Raw genomic sequence first — 20,678 nt, forward strand, 5'->3', positions numbered from 1 at the left:
GATAGAGCTATGTCTGCTACCTACTTGCAGCTCATGTGCTTTTTCTCCTTGATCATTGCTGCAGCTTTTTAAGTGTAAAAAGGGGTACTCCTCTTTGCAACATCTTCCTGAGAATGAGCTACAGAAGCTGCAGTTAAAGGGATATAAGATAGACTCTTGGTACCTCTGCAGAAACAAGAGCAACAAAAATGATGGCAACAGCAGTGTGGAGTTGGTTGACTCTTACCTTCTGCCATTCACCTCCCAGTCCTGAAAGTGCTCTAAAATACTCAGCAATTTCTGCAGCGACTTGTGACAAGATGAGCTCAAACCAGCTGCATGTGACCAGGCTGTGACTCCTTCTCCCAAGCAGTGTGGGAGGTGGGAAAAGGGACTTATTTTTAAGAGAAGAATTTAGTCAAAACTGGATCACTGCAAAGTGCTCTTCAAAGGGCTCAAATCTCAGAGCCCTCTGAAAACATGGCATGCAAATCCACCAATATCAGAAGGCACGTTCCATAGGGGATGTGGCAGCTTAGCCCTCTGCAGACCCCACTGGCAGCCCATGCACACCATGCCATGACATATGCTAATGCATTGCTTCACCCTGCAAAGCCTCAGACAAGCAGAGGTGCCGGCAGAGCTGCTAAAACTACTTATGAACTGCTGAAACTCAGCATTTCCCCACCTCTTCAGACCCTGAATAAATTGCTTTCCATCTGACAAGGAGAAATGGCATGTTCCCATCACACGCTGTCTGGGCTGGTGGGAGTTGCTGAGGCCATGGGGCTGTGAAGTGATCCTGGTGCAGGTGACCACACGGGACTGCCTGAATACATGGGCTGACCCCTGGCTGTGGGTTTTTTTCCTCCCAGACCTAAACTTGTTCTGGCTGTGCTGCTGGCTTGGCTTGCTCTCTCAAGGCTTTTCCAATACAACACGTAGGTAGAAAGGACAGAAAAAGATCGGAAAAATAAAGGAATGGGGTCATAGGTGCAATGAGGGGGACTTGTTGCCAGCTGAGGTCTTGGGTTGCACCTTCAGACACAGGATGGCTGTGAAATTTGGATTGTGTCATAGCTCCTCACATCTGACTTGCCGAATGCCTGATGGGATAAGCACAGTTATTACTGGGCAAACTCACAACTGCTTTTGTCTGCCAGGGAAGTTTGTGCCTGGTGTGGTAGTGGCTCTGGAGGTACCGACCACAATTACACAGCGACCCACAACAGCCAACACACACTCGGCACTGAGGGTGTGAAAAGCCCACTGTTAAGCTGCTGTCCTGTGCAGTGTGAGGGACTCCTGTGCTAACCTCCTGTCCTGTGCTAAACTTCAACCCTCCCTTGAGCCACCTTTTTAAGGCAGGATGCAGAGCATCCCTGCTCATCTACCAAAGAAGTAAACTAGTCTCTAGAACAGTGGACAAACCCCTAACTTCCCTGTTTGCTTTGGGACAACTTTGCTCATCTAGAGAGTCAGCACAAGGCTGACACCCATATGGAACTGTGAACTTGCACTTTCAGGGCTGTCTCATCCTGCCCTTTCACAACCATCATCTGATGCTGGATCACGGCTTTGTGCCACTTTCATGTTCAAATTGCAGCTCAGCAAGTGGCACGTGTTCCATGTGGCAAGTGTTCCATGATCCACCAGCCCAGCCAGGTCTGATACAGCAATTCACCTTAATTGGACTTAGCTCCTTGCCCAGGTGAAGCAGGTGCTTGGCTGCCATAGAGGCTTACTGAAAAATAATGCAAATAACACACAACTAGGAAACCCCCAGCCGCCAACTTTATATTGATGTTTCAGTGAAGTGTGTTGGTGAAATGGATCCAGAAATACACAAAATTTTCAGGCATTGCTGAATGTTTCAGATACTGAGGAACAACAAATGAAATAGTGCAAAGCCACTACTGTTTTATGCATTCCACGTTCCCCCATCCTCAGCTCAACCTCTCTGGGTGCAAACTGGTGTTAATGGGAAGGATATTGCCCATAAAACCAGAAAGAAAGGGCTCCCAGGAAAGCTTGAGTTCAGAGTCTAATGGGGTATAATTTTTGCCTCACCTGATACTTCCAAAGCTCAGCAAGGGAGAACATCTTCCTGGCCATGTTGGGCTGGGTCCTGCTCTGCTTCAGGACCTCAGGACTTGCCGTGTTTTTCAAACTTTAATGCCAAACTTTCTTTAGTGAATAATTTTCACATTTGCAGGAGTTGCCCAACTAAAAGACAAGCAATAGGCAATAGTAACATGTTTCAAGGGGCAGCAGAAATCCACAAAGTTGCTTTAAAAATGTTTACGTAAAATAAGCTTCATCTTAATAATTTTTGCTTGTAGCACACTGTTGTGTTCTGTGTGCAATTTTTCCATAACTCTGTTCTAATGGGTTGCATGAGAGCCTGGATGCAAAGTAGCCATGAGGAGATGGGGAAGATCCTCCAGGAATTACTTTGCATGTGGAAATGGATTTCAGTTCAGCCACTTCAGAGCAATTTTTTGTTTACTTTCCACTGACATGAAATCAGCCACGATTGCATCGCATGCGGGATTGGTTAGCCAGTTACATAATGCTTAATAAATCCAAGAGAAATAATATAAAACACATCACCCAGTCTGGGAAGTGGAACAGTATCTCAGTCAGTGTCACTAACCCGCCCGGGCCTGGCATCGTCGAAGCATCTGAACCAGCGCTGGGGGGGGTGCAGGGTTGTGCTGTTGCATGATAGATGTGATTAGGAAAAATGCTTGCGGCATGTGTAGGAGCCTTGAAGACAGACAGATTGCGTGGGCAGACTGTGTGTGATGGTGAGGGTCTATCAAAAAGCAGAGGTCACACTCCCGCAGGGAGGGCAGCTCACCCCGTCCCGCAGGGCAAGGCAGGCACGTGCTCGCCCAGCTCCAGCTGTATCTGCTGCTCATGTAAGGTATTACCTCACTCCAATAATTTTCCTCTGAGTACTTCATAAAATCATAACGACCCTGTAAACAGAGAGAGCAAGATTAGGTGATTAATTATTTACCACAGATTATTTCTGCAGTGGCATGTGGAAGAGAGAGAACATTTCACTGGTGGTCCCAGGGGAGCGAGAGGGAAGGGAGGCGACCCAGGTCAGGGTTGCCAGGCTAAACACAAAACTGTGGTGCCCAGTTGCACCTAAAAAATGGGGTGTGCAGGAAGACTACAGGTACCTCAGGGTCTGCAGTGCCAGCACCCTGGCTCTCCCAGGAAAGCTGTCCAGCCCATGGGTGTATCTCTCCAACCACAATCCACTGCTCTGCACAGAGCAGTTTTTGGCCTCCTTTCCCACATTTCCCTGCCTTCTCTGCTCCCCCGCTTTGCCTCTAGTCCCAGAGGAGACCTGCTGATGTCTTCACCCACGCTGTGGCTAACTTCCAGCAGAGGAAAAGCTAGGGATGAAGGGGTTAATTACTACAGGCACAGCACAAGCCAAGCCTGTAAGTGACTCCCTATTGCTATTTCGAAAAAAGGCTGCCTGGAAAGGGAAAGGAAAAAAAAAAGAAAGAGAGGTTTACTTTACAGCCATCATTATTTCATCTGCAGAGTTTATACAATGGAAAATAAAAGCCAGGCTACGCGAAGTCGAATCATTTCTGTTTCATTAATGGTATGGAAATCGTTTTGTTTTTATAGGGGAAAAACAAATGTGAACTTGATGTGTGTGTGTGTGTGTGCGCGCGCACATGCAGCTCCCTTCGTTGCAAAGGGCAGAGCAGTGAAATCCAGAAATAAAAAATGACTCAGAGGCCGTAGGATCTATGAGTCAGTTGAGCTGCTGTTGTTTTTAAACACAAGCAAGAGCACGGTATGGCAAATAATTGCCCCTGCAGCCTCCCCACCGCAGGTGTCCAGCCCAGCACAGCCACCCTGGGGCAGTGTCCTGCTCCCTGCCAGCACCCAGCTGGACACCAGCTGGACCCGGGCTCAGCACCCCTAGAGCCCCAGGATCCAGGCAAGGGCCCTAAGGGATGGAGCAGGGGCTGTCCCCGCAGGAGCAGCATTGGGGATCAGAAAGTGAAATCTGGGAAGGAAACTTGAGATCTTGTCAGGTGGATGGAGGAGACAAGTGGCTCTATGGGCGGACAGAGGAGCCCTGTCATTGCCCACAGGCGCAGACATCAACTGACCAAAATCAAAGGGAAACTGCTCCGACCAAATTCTCCCTGCCAAGTGCCAGGAATCACCTCGCTGGCCCCTGGCACTCCAGCTTGCCTGGATGCTGCCAGCTTTGTTGAGGTGCAACCCTGCGATATGTCTATATGAAATGTCCTAACACCCCAAAAGCAGAGTCATTGTGCTGACACATAGAAAACTTGTGAAATGGACCCAAGAAATGTCAGAGATTACCAAAGCAGAAGTATGGACAATAATCTGCAGAGCTCATCTCTCCCCGGGGTGAAGTTAGATCATGATGTAATTTCAGCATCTGAAGGAGATTGGAGGAGCCTGCTTGGTACGATCCATACCCAATTTACTTTGTAATGGGACTAAGCAGTATTTGCTAAACACTTAATTTAAAGAGATATTCTCACAAAGGAAAAATAAGTGGTGGAATAAGTCAGTTACCAGCCTGTTTGAAGAAGGTCCAAGCGAACCAGAAATGTATACTGCATGTCTTCCTGGCACTGGGAAGCACTGATGTCTAATGCAATCAAAATCAGTCCTCTTTTATTCACCAGGAAACATTTCTGGCTCATTCCTTGCTCCATACTGTACTCTGCCAAGTACAGTATTTATAATGCAGGGAGATGTGGGACCACATACCTGAGGGCAGAGCCTGGTCCTCTTATCCGAAGGCAGCCTGTGTACTGCTGGGTTTCCTGGCAGAACCGGTGGCTTGTGCCTTGCAAAGGCAGAAAATAGGATAATAAGTTTTTTCAGCTCCATTTGGTCTGCTCTATCTTTGCTATGAAGATAAAGAGTAAAACACATGGCTGGAGAAGAACAGCCCAATACTAAAAACGTCTTTGGTTCAGCAGCAGAAAGTAGCACCAGACCCCACCACTGGAGAACAGAAGTATGCTGGAGGAAGCCAAGCTGCTTCCGAAATAAAAGTACAGCATTTTGAGGTCTGGTTCTGGGGAGATTCTGCAGCACAGCAGGATGCCACAACAAGACCAGGTGCTTTCCAACAGCTCAAGCTGGACCTGACTGCAAGAAATATGGGACCTCTGATAAACGGTCATGCCGGGCAACTACAATGGGAGCTCCTGACCCTGTATTGGATCTCCTGCCAATAAGGACATAGGCATTACCCTGATGCCCAGCCATGGAACTGGGTGTTGCTTCGTGGAGGAGACAACTCAGGAGTAACATACTAATGGAGAACACCAAGGACCTGGTGCTCTCACATGGGTCAGCGAGAGAGCAGAGCCCGTCAGCTCTGCTGTTGGTTTAGTATTAAAAACAAAATACTGCATTTATAAAAGGGAAGGAATTTGTTTGTTCTCATAATAATTTTATGAGAGGCTCTGTTATTGTGTAGCTGTGTCATTACCCGTGGATGAAAGCCCAAGGTAAAGCCTAATCCTAAACTTGGCAGCAGACAAAGGACTTGCCACTGATCCCAGGCTCACCAAGGTGGGAAAGCAGGTCCCAGCACAGGCTGGATTTCCATCAGGACACCTACTCAGGTGTTTCCAGGAGCAATATGTCTGCAAGGTCGAGGTGGAAGTGCTCCCTAGTCCTGCATTTTCGTGTGTTGCTGGTTAGAGAAAGCTGCAGATCACCTCAACTAATCTCTGTGGCCTTAGTCTCTCCAAGTGCAAAGCCTGGGGATTACAGGTTAACTGACCTGGATGGAAAACATGATGCAGAGAGCTCCCGGAGCCACCACAGTAACAGCAAGCTGGGCAGCCCTCTGTGACTGCTGAATTAGTGTCAGCCCCACTCCGGGGTACTTAGAGATACACACGAAAGAGGGGCTACGTAGAGCATTTATGACTTGAAAATTATAAATTTTTCTTTGTCATTGAGAAATACAAGCAATGTAAGGGTAATTATCATGGCAAGACAGAGCATAATCTGAAAGTTGTATAATGGAGGTCCTGGGTGGCAGAGGCCTTAGTCCCCTTCCACCTTGGGAAGGGGAAAGCTGGGGATCTCACACCAAGCACCTTTCCTTAAGCCTGTATAGTGTTTAGGTGTTCTGAAAAAGCATGTCAGGGAGAATACGTGAGAACTGAAAGTGTTCATTGCCTGCACATGCCATTGCTTGGGCTACAGAGCACTTTCTCCTGTGCTATAACAAATGCACTGTGCCTGCACCTCCATGCACCCCAGGCTTGCTCCTTAGTGATTTCCTCTCTGTGGGGACTGCAGCGTGCAGAAAGCTGGAGCCAGAGTTGGGTGGTGGATGACCTACCTGCTCTCTGGGAATGCACTGGTAGAGAGGGGCTCACAAAAGCCCCCTGCTATATTGTTACAGCTGCAGTAAGAGCAGCTGAGCCCCTGGCAAATGAGCAAAGAGCTCATCTGTTGGGGGCTGACTACTTCTGTGGCTGCAGTATGGGACCGGTATGAAATTCCCTTGGAGAGCTGTTTTCAATGACTCTTTTATGGGGAAAGAGGATGGGTTATTGACTACAGCAGTGGTGCTTCAATGGGCTTTGCAGGTGGCCAAGTAGAGAGTGTGGGCAATGAGAGGCGGGAGAGCTTCCCCGACACGCATGAAAAAATATCCTGGTGTCCTTGGGTGGTGGTATCACCCCCACTGCTCTTGCAAGAGAGACACAGGCACTTCTGGCGTCATTTTTTCTTTATTTCTTGACTTGAAAATCATCTCATATGCTCTCAGTAACCTCTCTGGGGTCCCAGTTATAGATACCAGAAGATTTGATCCCGCTGTCATGCACAGGAGAACAAGCCTTCCTATTGATGGTAAGCCAAGCTCGCTGTGAGCCCACCTATCGGTGACTTCAAACCATCTTTCCAACTGTTATTCCACAGTAACTTTGACTAACTGTACTATTTATTGGCTCACATCACATCCTTATGGCTTCAATTTATTTTTGGAAAACTCAACCCACATTTAATTAGTTTATAGTTTGTTCCAAGTTTTGCTTATCCAGATTTTTTTTTTTTAGCTTTTTTTTTCTTGAAGTTTGTATTTTGATGTTTAGCATTTGCCTTGGCAACATCTGGAACCCGTTTATGGAAGTGTATTGTTACTTTTACTGCTCGTGCAGCTTTATTAAATCATCTGACTATTAATATTGAAAGTGTTCATCTGGGTCTAATCAGGGCCAAGATGAGTGATGTGGCAGTTAAATTGTACCTACGAGCTAATGGTTCAAGGACACAAAGTCCTGAAGAAGCTTGTAGTGGGCTTTGTGCTCTTCTTTTAACTTCCTAGGAGAAGAATGAAGGGGGGGGCAAGAAAAAAAGAGATATTCCTGCTCTGACCTTTCTTGCAGAGCAGATAACAGAATCACAGCCTGAGCTAGTTTAGAACAATTTGTCTCCAAAGAATTTTGTCCAGTTACCACTATATTTCTGGATCTCATTTCCATATTTAACTCTTTCATCTGCCCTGGCTTCTCTGCTGCACAGCGCAGGCAACTGCCAAGTCAAGATCACCACCAGACACAGCAGTACAACATTGGCATTTTGCTCTGAGATCTCGAGTAAACCCTTGACATAAATAAGTAAATAACGTATCTGGTAGGTATAAATACATAAATAACAAACCTCATCCTGTACCAGCAGCATCCACAATCTGGATTTGTCCTTTTGCTGCTCCTCTGCAGGGCCCCCAGTTATCCCTGGGTGATGGTGCTGAGCCCACAGTCCTGCACAAGCCTGCTGCAAGCACAGCACGAGCCGTGGCATGGATGGGTTGAGCTGAAGGGGTGAAAGAAGAACTAAGGCAGCGGCACCAGTAGAGCATAGACCTGGCTGTGATAGGACTTGGGTTTGGGAGGGGGAAACCAATTTACCTTCAATTCCTTGTTCCCATTTAGAAACACCAACAGAGTTTGTAGGGCGTAGTGGCTGCCGCTGTAGGTTGAGAGCTGCACACAAATGCTTGGCCTTGATTTCTATCCCACCCCCAAAACTCTCATCCTCCAGAGGAGTTTTGCCTGGGATTCTGCAAACTTTGCCCTGGCAGAGTGAAGCGGGGAATTGAGGGCAGTTCATGCTGGCTGCAAGTGCTTCAAATCCCAGCCGAAGCCATGGTTTTGGTAGCTAACCCTTGGATAGATGCGGGGCATTGGATCTGTTGAGATCACCCACAAAATCACAAGGCACTTCAGCAGGGCCAGAGAAGCCCCCTGGATAGGGGGTGCTGAACAAGAGGTTGTGGGCAATATCTTCACCCACTCTGCTCTCAGCTCCCCTACCACCTGGCACAACACAAACCCTGCTGAGCTGCACTTTAAGCCTGGCATGGGTCACTTAAACCAAAATTTCCTCCTTCCAGCCTTTAGATGTAACAGGCTTTTCCGCTACAGCCAGGTTTCCCCTCTGCCATTAACCTTGGCCCTACGTACGAGGCCACAGGAGCTTGTAAATGGTTTATTTCTGTGTGGGAGCCTTCCAGCAGCTCTTTATGAGGGTCGCAGGGAGGGGGGTCTGGGCCGTTGAGGGAAGCAGAGCAGGCACATGAGATGCTGTCAGAGCAGGCTGTGCGCTCTGGATTTGGGGAGAAGAGTTGTTAGAAACCCCTTTTTGCTATTGAGACAGTATTAAAGAGGGTCCTTAGGCTTGGCCGTGGACCACAGGCAGGTGACAGATGTGACTACCAAGGACACAGGAGGTCCTGCAGGTTGCTTACAGACCTGGGGGTGCCCGTGGGTGTGTTCCTGGATCAACAGGGCCGTGCTTGCAAGGGGTGAGGCTTCGCAAGCCACAGTCAGGGATTTTGCAATTTGTTTCTTCTTCATACTAACAGCTGGTGATGGGAAACCCTGTGATGGCTGTTGCAGTACAGTGAGCCATGACTGGCTTTTCCATAGGGGCTGGGAGCACCCAGCAGTGCTGGGTGCACTGGGGACATGGCAGCCAGAGAAACACGCCCCCATGGATGGCCCAAACCTTCAAAAAATTAGCTGCTGTAGTTCAGGTTCATACCTGAACAATTTGGAGTGTATATATTTAAGTAAAAAAAGTATAAATATACATTTCTATATAAGCCACTTAGTGGCTTGTTTGGCTTTTTTTTTTTTTTAAGGACATTTAGCAGCCTTAAAACAGGAAGTTTAAATTTAGCTGGGATTTATCCCTTAACCAAGCATGGTTCATGCGCCCTTTCTATAAAAATAGAGATAATGTTATGCCTGTGAGATACAGGCAGAGCAGCTCCCAACAGGCAGCAGTTATTCCTACTGCTGCAGCAGATCCATGGCTCTAGGGACAGGAGAGCATCTGATGCTGGGATAGGGCAGAGCTGGAGGGAGCAGCTCCTGTTTCCCCAGAGCTTGGAAAGTCATTTCTTGCAAAAACACAGATGCTCGGGGTGGCAAACACGCTTCTCAGGTGGCAAACACACCTCCCAGCTTGGGCTCATTGAACAGGCAGAGGGAGGACGAGGAGACAGCAGGAGAGAAGGGAGCTATCCCAGACTGGCCATGCCTCCCTCCCCAGCACCTCTCCTCCTGCTGGGAGGGGAATAAATGAAGACTTCAGGCATGCAGAGAGCCAGGGATGTCCCTTTTTGAACACTGCATGTGCTCAGGATGAGGGGAAATGCCAATCTGAGCCTAGGTTGTAGAGGAAGAAGTAAATTTCCCCTTGATGATAAAGGGTACAGGAAACGCAGAGGGGAAATGCGGCTCTCTGCGGCTTCCCAGGCTCTGCAAAGCTCCTGTTCAGTGGGACCTGCCTCTGCACCAACAGCATCCCCCCATCTCCTCTAGGCTTTGGCATAATACAGAACACATTTGACTGAGCAGTGGAGCAAAATTGCTCCAACCAAAATAGATTGGATATTAGGAGGACATTTTTCATGGAGAGAGTAATCAGACATTGGAATGGGCTGCCCAGGGAGGTGGGGGATTCGCCGTCCCTGGAGGTTTTAAGATGAGACTGGATGTGGCACTTAGGGCCATGGTCTAGTAACCACAGCGATGCTGGGTCAGGGGTTGGACTTGATCTTGGAGGTCTTTTCCAACCCGATTGATTCTATTCTATGATTCTAAAATGAAAGCTTAAAAAAAGTGCACGGAGAAATAGGGTCAGTTCAGACTCCTTCTCCACTGTTTGTGTGAATTACTGAAAGTGCCCCACTCTGGGCCAGCGCAGCCCCACTCACCCTCTGCCCCCTCTCTGCCCCTGCAGCCTGCAGTGCCAGCGCTCGCCGCAGCCTGAAGACCAACCTGTGCAAGTGGTGCGACTCCACGTCTCCTGCCTGCGAGGAGAAGGTGTGCTACAGCAACTGCAACCTCAACTCCTACTGTGAGGACCCCTACGAGATCTGTGTGGCCATATGGTGAGAGGAAATGCCCATTGTCAAGGGGAGATGTGAGGGAAGAAGGGGTTTGCTGAGTGGGAGCTCATGGAAATGCACATGCATGTGCCCCTGTGCTTGGATTATTGCCTACTGAACTAATTCAGGACTTTCTCTTCCTCTTCTTTGACTCCACTATAATTAAAGTTACAATTCACTGTAAAAAAACTATTTGGTCTGCCCTATAATTAGTACCAGTTTATTTTCTAAATAAATTAAGTATTTAAGTACCCGACACAAAGAGTGGCAAGTTTGCTGTGGGATCTCTAAAGCCCCGTAAACCTCTGAATTTAGCTTTATGAGCTGAACCCAAGGGCAAACCAGCAACTCTGACCTCCAAGTCTATGATGTCCTCCTGCATCAGGCTGATAAAACCTTGGTTCACACACAGGGGTGCAGCTGAGGTCTGTCCCCATCCAGCACATGGATATCTGAGCTGACACCAAACTGGAGTTTAACACACTGGGTTTAACCCACCTCCTTCCTATCCCCTGGAAAAACCCTTTTCTGCTCCTGCGGGAGGTGCCTGGAAAGGAAACGCAATCTTGCATTTCAGGCCGAGCACGCACTGCATGGTTTGGCCCGGAAGAGTGCCTCCCTCAGCTTTCTGGTCCTCATGAGCAAAACTAAAAAAACACCCATTTTGGGTCTGCCCAGAGTGATTTTCCTCTTCTTTCCCTTTTAATTTGGCTGCCAAAGTGAAAGCCAGCCAAGCACTTATCGCTAGGCTTTATCTCAACCTGCTAATTAGCGTGAATGCTGAACGCCAGCTTTCAGTAGGAGTTTGCCTCAAGATAATTGTTGCATTATGGACTTTTAAAAAAGCAAAACACAACAAGAAACCCAAACAAACAAACAACAAAATCCACCCCCTGCCTCAAATTCTCCTACACATATGGAGCAGCCACCTTAAATCCTGGGTAGGCAATCCAACATCTCCACGGGTTTTCCCATGGACAGCCCACAGGAAAAAGCAGCATGAATACCCACACCAGGAAAGCAGCCCCACTGCATTGGGTGGAACTGCACCCTGCATCATATATCAGATGGAGTGAGGCAGCTACAGAGTCACAAATATCCTGCCTACCCCTCCCAGTGTCTCCCATCCCTTTCTAAGGTCCATCCATAGAATAAGATCCCTGCAGACAGGACTCACCTCCAAGCCAGCCTTGCTGCTCCTTGCTCACTTGCAGAGGCATATTTGGATCATCTGAACTTGTCCTGTGTAGGGATTGCAGTCACAGCAGCAGCTTTGCCTCCATGCTCTTGAGCAATGTGCTCACATCCTCCAGGTGCCCAAACTTGGCAGTCCATAGAGAATGACTAGGGCTCTTCAGCTGGAAGAGCACCCTCCTAGGGCTCTTCAGCTGGAAGTTCCTCTGTCAAATTACCTGGTAGCTCCAAGAAAACATGGGGAGCACTGAAATCAGTGGACTTCATCAGGGAGAGAGTAACAAATTTAGGTTCTTTCCCTGGCTTTTATATATGACTTCCCAGCTGACATCAGAGATATTGTGAAACCTCTCCATACCTTCACCCTCTCACTTTGCATGGGCAAGTCAGAAAGCAGAAGCTGTCCCTGAAAAAGTGATTAATGGTTGTAATTTCCTTTGAACTCCCCCAAGAGTAGCTGCACTGCTCTCCAGCCACCCATAGCCCATGCAGGGCCAGTCATTCCCCATCACTGCCTTGGAAACATGAAAAGTGCTCTGTTACTCTGCCTCCTCTGGGGAAGGCTCCAATGGAAGAGGATGTCCTGTGTGTTATCTGTGGCACAATTCCCCTTTTACTAATACCAGCCCACACCCCTCCACTGCACAGGGGAAATTTGGGCAGCAGAGACCCCCAGCCTCTGCTGAGGCACAGGTGTTGTGACTTGTATTGCAGCAGAGGTGACGTGCAAAGTCATGTATGATGGTCCTGTGGGACCGTCATTTTGGTGAGTTTCCTTAGGACCGTACAGCCCCAAAAGCTGCTGGTCTAGCAGCTGGTGTTAGTAAAAGGGGAGTTTTGCCCCAAAAAATGCACGGGGCACTCATCCTTAGCATTGGCCCTACCTGATCCAAGATGCAATTATGAACTGGTGAATTATCTACTGGAAACAATCAGAGTCTCTGGCTCTCATCCTACTATTCGTGTGTGCCAAACGTTTCTCTTTTCAGCAAAGAGACAAATGGCTTTAGCACAAGCTGTCCAAAAGCATGTGTAATTAGAATTACACCAGAGCTGCTGCAAACAAGTCATTCCCTATGCAGCTTAAAACAAATTATCTCAGAACCAGGTTTAAGGTGACAGGCAGGTGACACAAAGGCTGAACTGCCAGACTGATGCTGTGTCGGTTCCTTTGTAACACGCAGGAGACAGGACAATGAGAGCATCAGGATCAGCACACTCTGCCACAACCCCCACCGCCCCATCGAGAACCTCATGGTCCCCAACTACAACACCTCTCGCTGCATCATGGCCCCCCAGCCCAGCGAGGACGGGGTCATGTACATCTGTGGCTGCGTGGATGAGCAGGAGTGCAACGACAAACTCATCTTTGAAAACCACACCAACGGTGAGTGCTTTCGTTCGTGATATTTACGGGGGGAGCAGCACCCAGTGCCAATGAGGAATCACTTGTATTTCCAGCAGAGTGGGAGATGCAGTGGCAGAAGGGGCTCTTTCAGCACCTTCTTTGAGCTCCCTGTATAAAAGCCAGTTAAAATCTGTACCCCGTTACTGAGCCTAGCTTTTTGCCTGTAGCCAAAGCATCCTTCCATGCAATACCTCCAGCCTTTGTCTGGAAACATTAGGTGATGGAAAATCCACTGTATCTCTCGGTGGGCTGTGCCCTTCAGCACAGGGTGAATCAACTGGGGAACCCAAGGGCTGATGTAACCCAGTGTGAGTCAATGCTCTGAAAGCTTTAAATAAATCATGTTGGAGCAAATCTTGCCCCAGAACACACCCACGGGAACTGCTGGCATTCACCATGGCTGCAACCCCAAAAGGTGGAGGTGCTGGGGCACAGGGCTTGGCACATGGTGGTGCCTCCCCTGCTGCTCTCCTGGGGATCCCTGCAGTGGAGTTTCTCTTGGGCAGGGACAGCTGGAGCTGCATACACATGTTAGTGTGGCTTGGCACGCCTGTGGATGCTTCTGCAGATGGCTGGAGATTCAACAGGAGCTGTAAATCCACAGGAGGGAAAACTAAGAGGCAGCCCATTTCTGTACCTCAGGAGGGTCATATACTTTGGAAACGCTTCCAACCAGATCCTGAGCCTTTGGGGGCTTGTCCAAACCTCCCTAAGTCCAAATGAACCAGGTTTATCCAAGTGTCCATCAAGAATCTGACCTGTAACAAAAGCAAAGTGAAACTCCTCCAATTTTCCATTATCACAGAACAAGGAGATGCTGAAAATGAGTCTCAGCAGAACCTGCAAGCCAGCAGCATAGCTTTCCTGCAACACAAGGAAAAAAGAAAAACATCACATAAAATGCAAATTCTCTGAACAAACAAGCCACTTTCAATGGAGGCAAATGATGCTAAATTTGGCAGTTCTTTGCTGCTTCCCCAGCCAAACATAACAGGTACACACACTCCTAGGGAGAGATAGTCAAATCCCAAAGCTAGGATATGTAATTTCACACAAAATGACAACTGGCTCATTGGAAATGCCACCTCCAGCAAAGGCTCCATAACCAGCCTTCTCCTGCCAGCTAGCATAAAAAAGTGCTGAAAGTCTTAGAGGGAGCAGTGCAGGTCTTAAACAATTCTCTCCTCTTTGTTTTGGGTCATGGGGCCAGCTTTGCAAGCCCCAGCCTCACAGACCCCATTCTTTACATTCTTTTCTTCTGCTTTAAGGAATCATTTGCATTTTAAATATTAACTTCTGATCATATTCAATGGTATAGACAACACCTGAGCAGAGAAATATCTAATAGAGACAAGCACTTTTTGGGCGGCTGAAGCAGGCAGGTTTTTCCCTATTTCTCGATTCCTTAAGCCCTGCTTTCAGGCCTGGCCTGCTGGGTGGCACTGCCCTCACACTGAGGCTGCAGGGGACTCCATCAGGCCTCAGAGACCACCCTAATGAATACACAGAGGCACCGTTTTCTAAAGCTGCACATACAGGAGCCCAGTGGACACCCTGGGGAGGTGCTGGGCAGGGTGGAGCATGCAAAGTCCTTTCCACCTCTGCTCCAGCTGAGCCTGGCCCTGGAGCTCCATCTCCCCTCAGCAGAGATGAAAAGACCCCGGGAGAGATGCTCAACAAGGTGTGAGTTTACAGACCTGTGGTTATTGCCAGAGCAGCTACATTTGCTTGCTGTAGAAGAGGTCTAAGCCCTGCTGCAACCCCTGTGTATCAAAAGACTTCCATCAGGATGGGGCATCCTCATGAAGGAATTTCCTGGAGTTGTGTTAACATCCCCTTTTCAGGACTCGTGCATGCAGCTCCCTTAAACTCTTTCTTCAGAGTTTCAAAGATGGGATCTGAAGCATCGGGTAAATCCATTAAAGCAGTAGGTGATATCCAGGCCTAACGCTTTCCAAAATAAACATATTCCCGAGTTAGTTATTGATTTATATCAGTTTAGGTTGATCTTGTGGTTTAAACCTGATGCCTATTTTAGAAACGCTTTCACAGCCTTGCAGAAATTAGCTGCAGCTCAATTTTTTGAAATTTGCCAAGGAAAATAGCTAAACGCTCTGTTTTTCCAGAACCTGAATTATGATCTGCACACACTGAGGTCAAGCAGCGAGAGTTTTGCTTATGGAATGATTCTTATCCCTCTTCCCCTGGGTTATTATACTTGGCAGAAAAACCTCTGAGTAAGATTTTACTTGAATATCTCTACTGAAGTCAGCATGCTTATTCCAGGAATTGTGAACATCAAAGGATCAGACAATTATATGTTGTGTGAGGGTTATGGCTTTGTGTGCATGTCACCCCCCACCACCCCATGAAAGGGTTTTAAAAGAAATAAAACAAAAGCAGCCATGCCCTGGCAGATGATGGGGTTAGGGTTGTGACAGAGTGAGGAAGGAGATGCCAACACTGGCAGACAGCATTGAAGAGATGCTCCTTTACTCTAATTATCATGCAAAGCATCACAGTGCTGTCCTGGGCTGGGTGGTCCTGCCCACCCCCAGCATCCCTTCTGGCTCTCCGTGTGTCACAGAGGTCCAGCAAAGCTCCAGCCCCAAACCCCCTTAGAGATTTGCTGTTCGAGGCTTGCCTTGGATTTATCACTGTTATTTCCACCCCAGCTCCCCATGCCATGAGTGCAAGTGGTGCCTGGGACCCCCAAAAGGCAGCAGAGCCACTTAGGTGGCAGCAGCAGGATCTCATGTGCTGCACTGCCCAACCCAAGCAATGCTGGCCTGCATCCCGGACCCTCTGTTGATAAATTGAGCTAAATTTGAGACCAAAACTAAGCATTCCCCTCACTAACTGCCTACATCTGGGTTCTGTGCTGAGATGGGTTTGTGCGGCCCCGCAAAGGGCTGCGCTTCATTAACAGCTTCGCATATTTTCCTCCTCTGCGTGATGAAAACGAGCTGTTGCAGACCCGCGGCAGCAGCAGCACCTCGCCTTTGCTTTCCTCCCCCCAGGCTACTCCATGCTGCAGAGCAAAGAGGTGATCCCGGTGGCTGCCATCAGCCTCCTGCCCCCGCTGCTGGTGGCGGTGATGATCACGGTGATATTTTACCTCTGCCGCACGCAGAAGCGGCGCAAGAGAGCCAAGGCGTGGGGTGGGAAACCGGGACAGCCCCCGGCGCTGCCGGAGCCAGGGAGGGCGACGGAGCGGGAGGAGAAGTTGTCCGTGCTGATGGATGAGAGCCCGGCCGGCGCCAGCCCCAGCTGCACCAGCAGCCGCCCCACCGAGCTGCTCCCCATCGAGCTGGACGAGATGGTGGGCAAAGGGCAGTTCGCGGAGGTGTGGAGGGCCAAGCTGAGCCACAGCCGCTCGGGGCAGTACGAGACGGTGGCCGTGAAGATCTTCCCCTGCGAGGAGTACTCCTCCTGGAAGAACGAGAGCCAGATCTTCACCGACACCAGCCTCAAGCACGACAGCGTCCTGCAGTTCCTCACTGCCGAGGACCGGGGCACAGGGCCCCGCCGGGAGTACTGGCTCATCACCGCCTACCACAGCCGGGGCAACCTCAAGGACTACCTGTCCCGCCACGTCCTGAGCTGGATGGACCTGCAGAAGATGGCGGGCTCCCTGGTGAGCGGGGTGGCCCACCTTCACAGCGACTATACCGCCTGCGGCCGGCCAAAGATCCCCATCGCCCACCGGGACATCAAGAGCACAAATGTCCTGGTGAAGAACGAGCAGGAGTGTGTGCTCTGCGACTTTGGCATCGCCATACGCCTCGACCCTTCCCTCACAGTGGACGACTTTGCCAACAGCGGGCAGGCAAGTATGGCCCACAAACCCTCTCTGGAGGACCCTTTGCAAGCCACCCCTGGTTGTCATGTGGCCACGGTCCTCGCCCACCCTGCTAATGTCTCTCTCTTCTTTGTGGGCAGGTAGGCACTGCCAGGTACATGGCCCCAGAGGTCCTGGAGTCCAGGGTGAACCTGGAAGACCTGGAGTCTTTCAAGCAGATGGATGTCTACTCTATGGCCCTTGTTTTGTGGGAAATGGCCTCCAGATGTGAAGTGGTAGGAGGTAGGAGCATTGCACTGTGGTTGCCATGCGCCTTTTTGCTTCCTTACTCCCACATCCCCACTGATGGCACAGGACCTGATTTGGTGTGGCTCAGGTCCCTGCAGGGGTGTGGAGAGCTGGTGGCAGATCCCTGCCACCTGGCTGCCTGCTCTGTGTGCTGTGGCTCAAGGGAGTGGCTCAGTGGTCAAGGAGCGGGACGAGTTCCCAGGGGTCACCTGCTCCAGGCCCTGCTCAAAGCCACCCAGCCACTGTGTCACACCCAAGCTGTGCCAGTGATGCAAACCAAACCAAGCAGGAAGAGCCAAAGGTGCCTTTACCTCCTCAACCATTTTTTTCTTCAGACAACACTAGAAAGTTTAGGTTGCAAGGGGGAAGGGGGACCCACAAACCCTAGACTCAGGCACTTCCCAGAGCTGCATCCTGGCAACTGAAATTGAGTGTAGCAAAACAGTTCATTAACTGCCCTGGTGTTGGCCCCTACCTGCCTTCTGCCTGCTCCACTCATTCCCTTCCTTCCGTATCCCACCTACTTGCAATACAAACCCACCAAGCTGCAAGAATCTCCAATCCTTGGCAAGAAAGCTGCCCCAGCTGCCTTGCATGCCCCATGCCCAATAGTGGGGGGCCCTTGCCTGGCTCAGATGGCCTGTGCATCCTTTGTTCCCAAGCCAGCATCCCAGCCATTCCTCCTCACTCATCTCTCACCTGCATTCATATCCAGGGAGGAGCTAGCAGAAACCAGGGTGGCCTCTCACCTCTGCAACAGGCAGTTTCTCCTTGGCCTCCCACAACACAGGGTTGCTTTCTGTAAGGGCCATTTCTCCTCTAAGCCAATCCATGCCTGCAGCAGGAATCTAAATGCTGGTATTGTAGTCACCCCTCCCATCTTTCACCAGCACAACACTTTTTACCTGCTCAAAATATGTCTCACCTAAAGACAAACCAGGTCCTTTGTAGTGCATCTCTTGGGTTCAGGGGGGTGGTCAGATGGTTCCTCGGTGCGGTCTCTGAAAACAACCTTTATGTGAAAACCCAGCACTATGTTTCTGTGTTCAAATTCTCAATTTTTTCCAGATCTGTTTATTTTTGCAGATTGCAAAAAACAAGTGTATTCTTATCCGGTGGACCATACCAAAACAAAGCAAGGAATGCACTAAAAACATCCTGTAATGCTGCTTTTGCTTCCTTGCAGAGGTAAAGAATTATGAGCTGCCTTTTGGGTCGAAAGTCCAGGAGCAGCCCTGTGTGGACACCATGAGGGACATTGTGCTGCATGGCAGAGGCCGACCCGAGATCCCAAGCAGCTGGCTGGTGCACCAGGTAAGCTGGGAGCAACAAGAAAAGAGCAACCCCTGTTGTCCCACTTGACCAAACCAGCCTGAAAAATTGTTAAAGTTATAATCAAAGGAAAACTGGGCAGAACTCCTCGGCTCTACTTTCAGCTCCATTGTGGTTGGCTGGGCCCACACAAACCCCACTAGACCCATTTCCCTGGCGTATAAAAGCCACCATCCAGAGGTACAGCAAAATTTGTTGATCAATAGCCATGATTAGGAAGCATTTTGAATGCCAGGAGATGGGTTCCAGTTACCTTGAGGATAACAGCAAAATGGAGCACTTCAGTGCAGGCTCTTCTCACAAAACAGTAATTCATCTGAGTCCACCCCACTTCTCCCCTAAACACCTTATCCAGAAGGCTCTAGCTCAAGAAACATGCGGTCCCTGGCACACAGCCATTCACAGCTGGTACAGGGGGGAAAGGAAGTGCATCCAGCACTAACATGAGAGAAAGATTTCCATTTCTACAAGGAAAGCAAACCAGGAAGAATCTCCTACATGTGAAACACCCAGGGAACACACATTAAGCTGAGAGCAGGGACCCTGCTAGGCTCAGGTTTTGCCAAGGGAAGTCTTTGACCAGCCTTCAGAGGGTCTGAAAGCAAAGTGTGTCAGCACAGAAAGCATAACCCAGTGCTCTAGAACACCAGCACTTCAGCAGTGATATGTGCTCTGTTAAAACCATCCACAAGTACACCCAGACCAAACAGCTACAGATACACAGTTCCCCCCCTGGCCAGTGCCTTCTTCCACGCACCAAGGACATGAGGGGTAACAGGCACACTGGCCCATGACTTGAACATCTTGTGAAAAACACCATCTGCTGATCAACAATCCCATTCACCTGACAAACAAGCTGAAACATCAAGCCTGCTGGCTTTCAGAGCCTTGCAGTGTTCAGTGCATCATTTTGCAATGTCCACCCATAAAACACACTGCCACTGCCTTCGCTCTGCCCGGGTGGCACTCAGAGGCAGACTTTTCAAAGGGAAAGATACAGTTTCTTGACCTCAGGAGGGCACGTGTTCCCTACAGTGTCTCCTCTCAAAACCATGTTTGTCCAAAGACTCACAACTGACCTGACTGACCAAAGCTGCAAACAGCATCAAATGAATCCGTGGTTTCTGCTACACCCCCAGGGAGTTTATCAGCCAGCCAGTCCATGTCAGAAGTTCACCCAGCCTCTTTCCCAATGAAGGCAAATACAGGAACTTCAAATCAGCACTGCCACATATTTGAAGCCTTTGAGTATTCATCTCAGACATTCACCTCCCAGGGTCTCTGATAAACTTTGAAACCACAGAAAAATATACAGAGGCTTGGGTTGTGAAAAATCACACTCCGATAGAGCCTGACCATAACTGTGCTGTTCCCTGGACTGAGGGGAGGCTGACTGCAGTCACCTCCCAGAAACAACATTGCTGTAGTTGGGTTGGTTCAGCACACAAACAGCAAGGCTTTTAAGGAGGGAACTTTTATTAGATCAGCTGATGGTCACTGGGGAAGAGGAACAGAAAAGCTATGTTGTGTTCCTGAAAGTTTGCCCCTGACTAATCTTGGCTAATCTAATAAACATCTCCTTTCAAGCCTGGCTTTACAGCATTTTCCGGGCATTTTGCAGCCGTTCTCCCCAGGATGAGGAACTGGGCAGCACCATCTGCTGGGAAGCTGCAGAAAGCCACCGGTTTGTGCCACTCCTGGGGTCAGCGCTGGCTTCCTGTGGGAGAAGGCACTTGGTGACACCAAGAAACTGTGACAAGTCACTCACCTGAATGGGCAGCACCCTCAGATGTTCCTAACAATGAAAATAAGTTTGCTGCAGAGCTCCAGATGGTACTTCCATGGTACTCCTGAGAGCATCAGGATTGCTCTCAGTCAAGCGAGGACCTATGTGTCTGGCCATGGTTGGATTTTTAGCAAGAGTCAGCATTAACTTCCCTGACAGGGCTGAGTCACCCAGCAGCAGCTCCAGGGCAACTGTTTGCAAGTCTGCACAACAAAGACAGCTGAAGAGATTTATCCCAAAGTTTCCCAGATAACTCACTAACGCCTCACGCCCATGCTTCTACCTTGTTTCACACCCCAACGCATTAAAAAAAAAAAAAAAAGAAAGAAAAAAAAAAGAAAAAAGTTATTTAGGCCAGGTGAATTCCTGGATCTGGTTCACGAAGCAGCTGAAAAGACGGATGCACTGGCCACAACTGGAGGGCTGGTGCAGGACAGGA

At 49.2% G+C, this 20,678-nt stretch overlaps 1 protein-coding gene across 1 annotated transcript in view; it reads left to right on the forward strand.

The window, feature by feature from the left end:
• The window catches only part of LOC108500203 (TGF-beta receptor type-2-like), a 31,595-nt gene that overhangs the window by 8,886 nt on the left and 2,031 nt on the right, over nucleotides 1-20,678 (forward strand). Inside the window, exons 2-6 of the mRNA XM_017820881.1 lie at nucleotides 10,282-10,432; nucleotides 12,808-13,010; nucleotides 16,052-16,860; nucleotides 16,974-17,115; nucleotides 18,308-18,435. Of these exons, the coding sequence (XP_017676370.1) occupies nucleotides 10,282-10,432; nucleotides 12,808-13,010; nucleotides 16,052-16,860; nucleotides 16,974-17,115; nucleotides 18,308-18,435 (1,433 nt within the window). The remainder of the gene's footprint in view (nucleotides 1-10,281; nucleotides 10,433-12,807; nucleotides 13,011-16,051; nucleotides 16,861-16,973; nucleotides 17,116-18,307; nucleotides 18,436-20,678) is intronic.

This window comes from Lepidothrix coronata, unplaced genomic scaffold (assembly GCF_001604755.1).
Source record: "Lepidothrix coronata isolate B3197 unplaced genomic scaffold, Lepidothrix_coronata-1.0 Scaffold86, whole genome shotgun sequence".
Taxonomy (NCBI): Eukaryota; Metazoa; Chordata; class Aves; order Passeriformes; family Pipridae; genus Lepidothrix; species Lepidothrix coronata.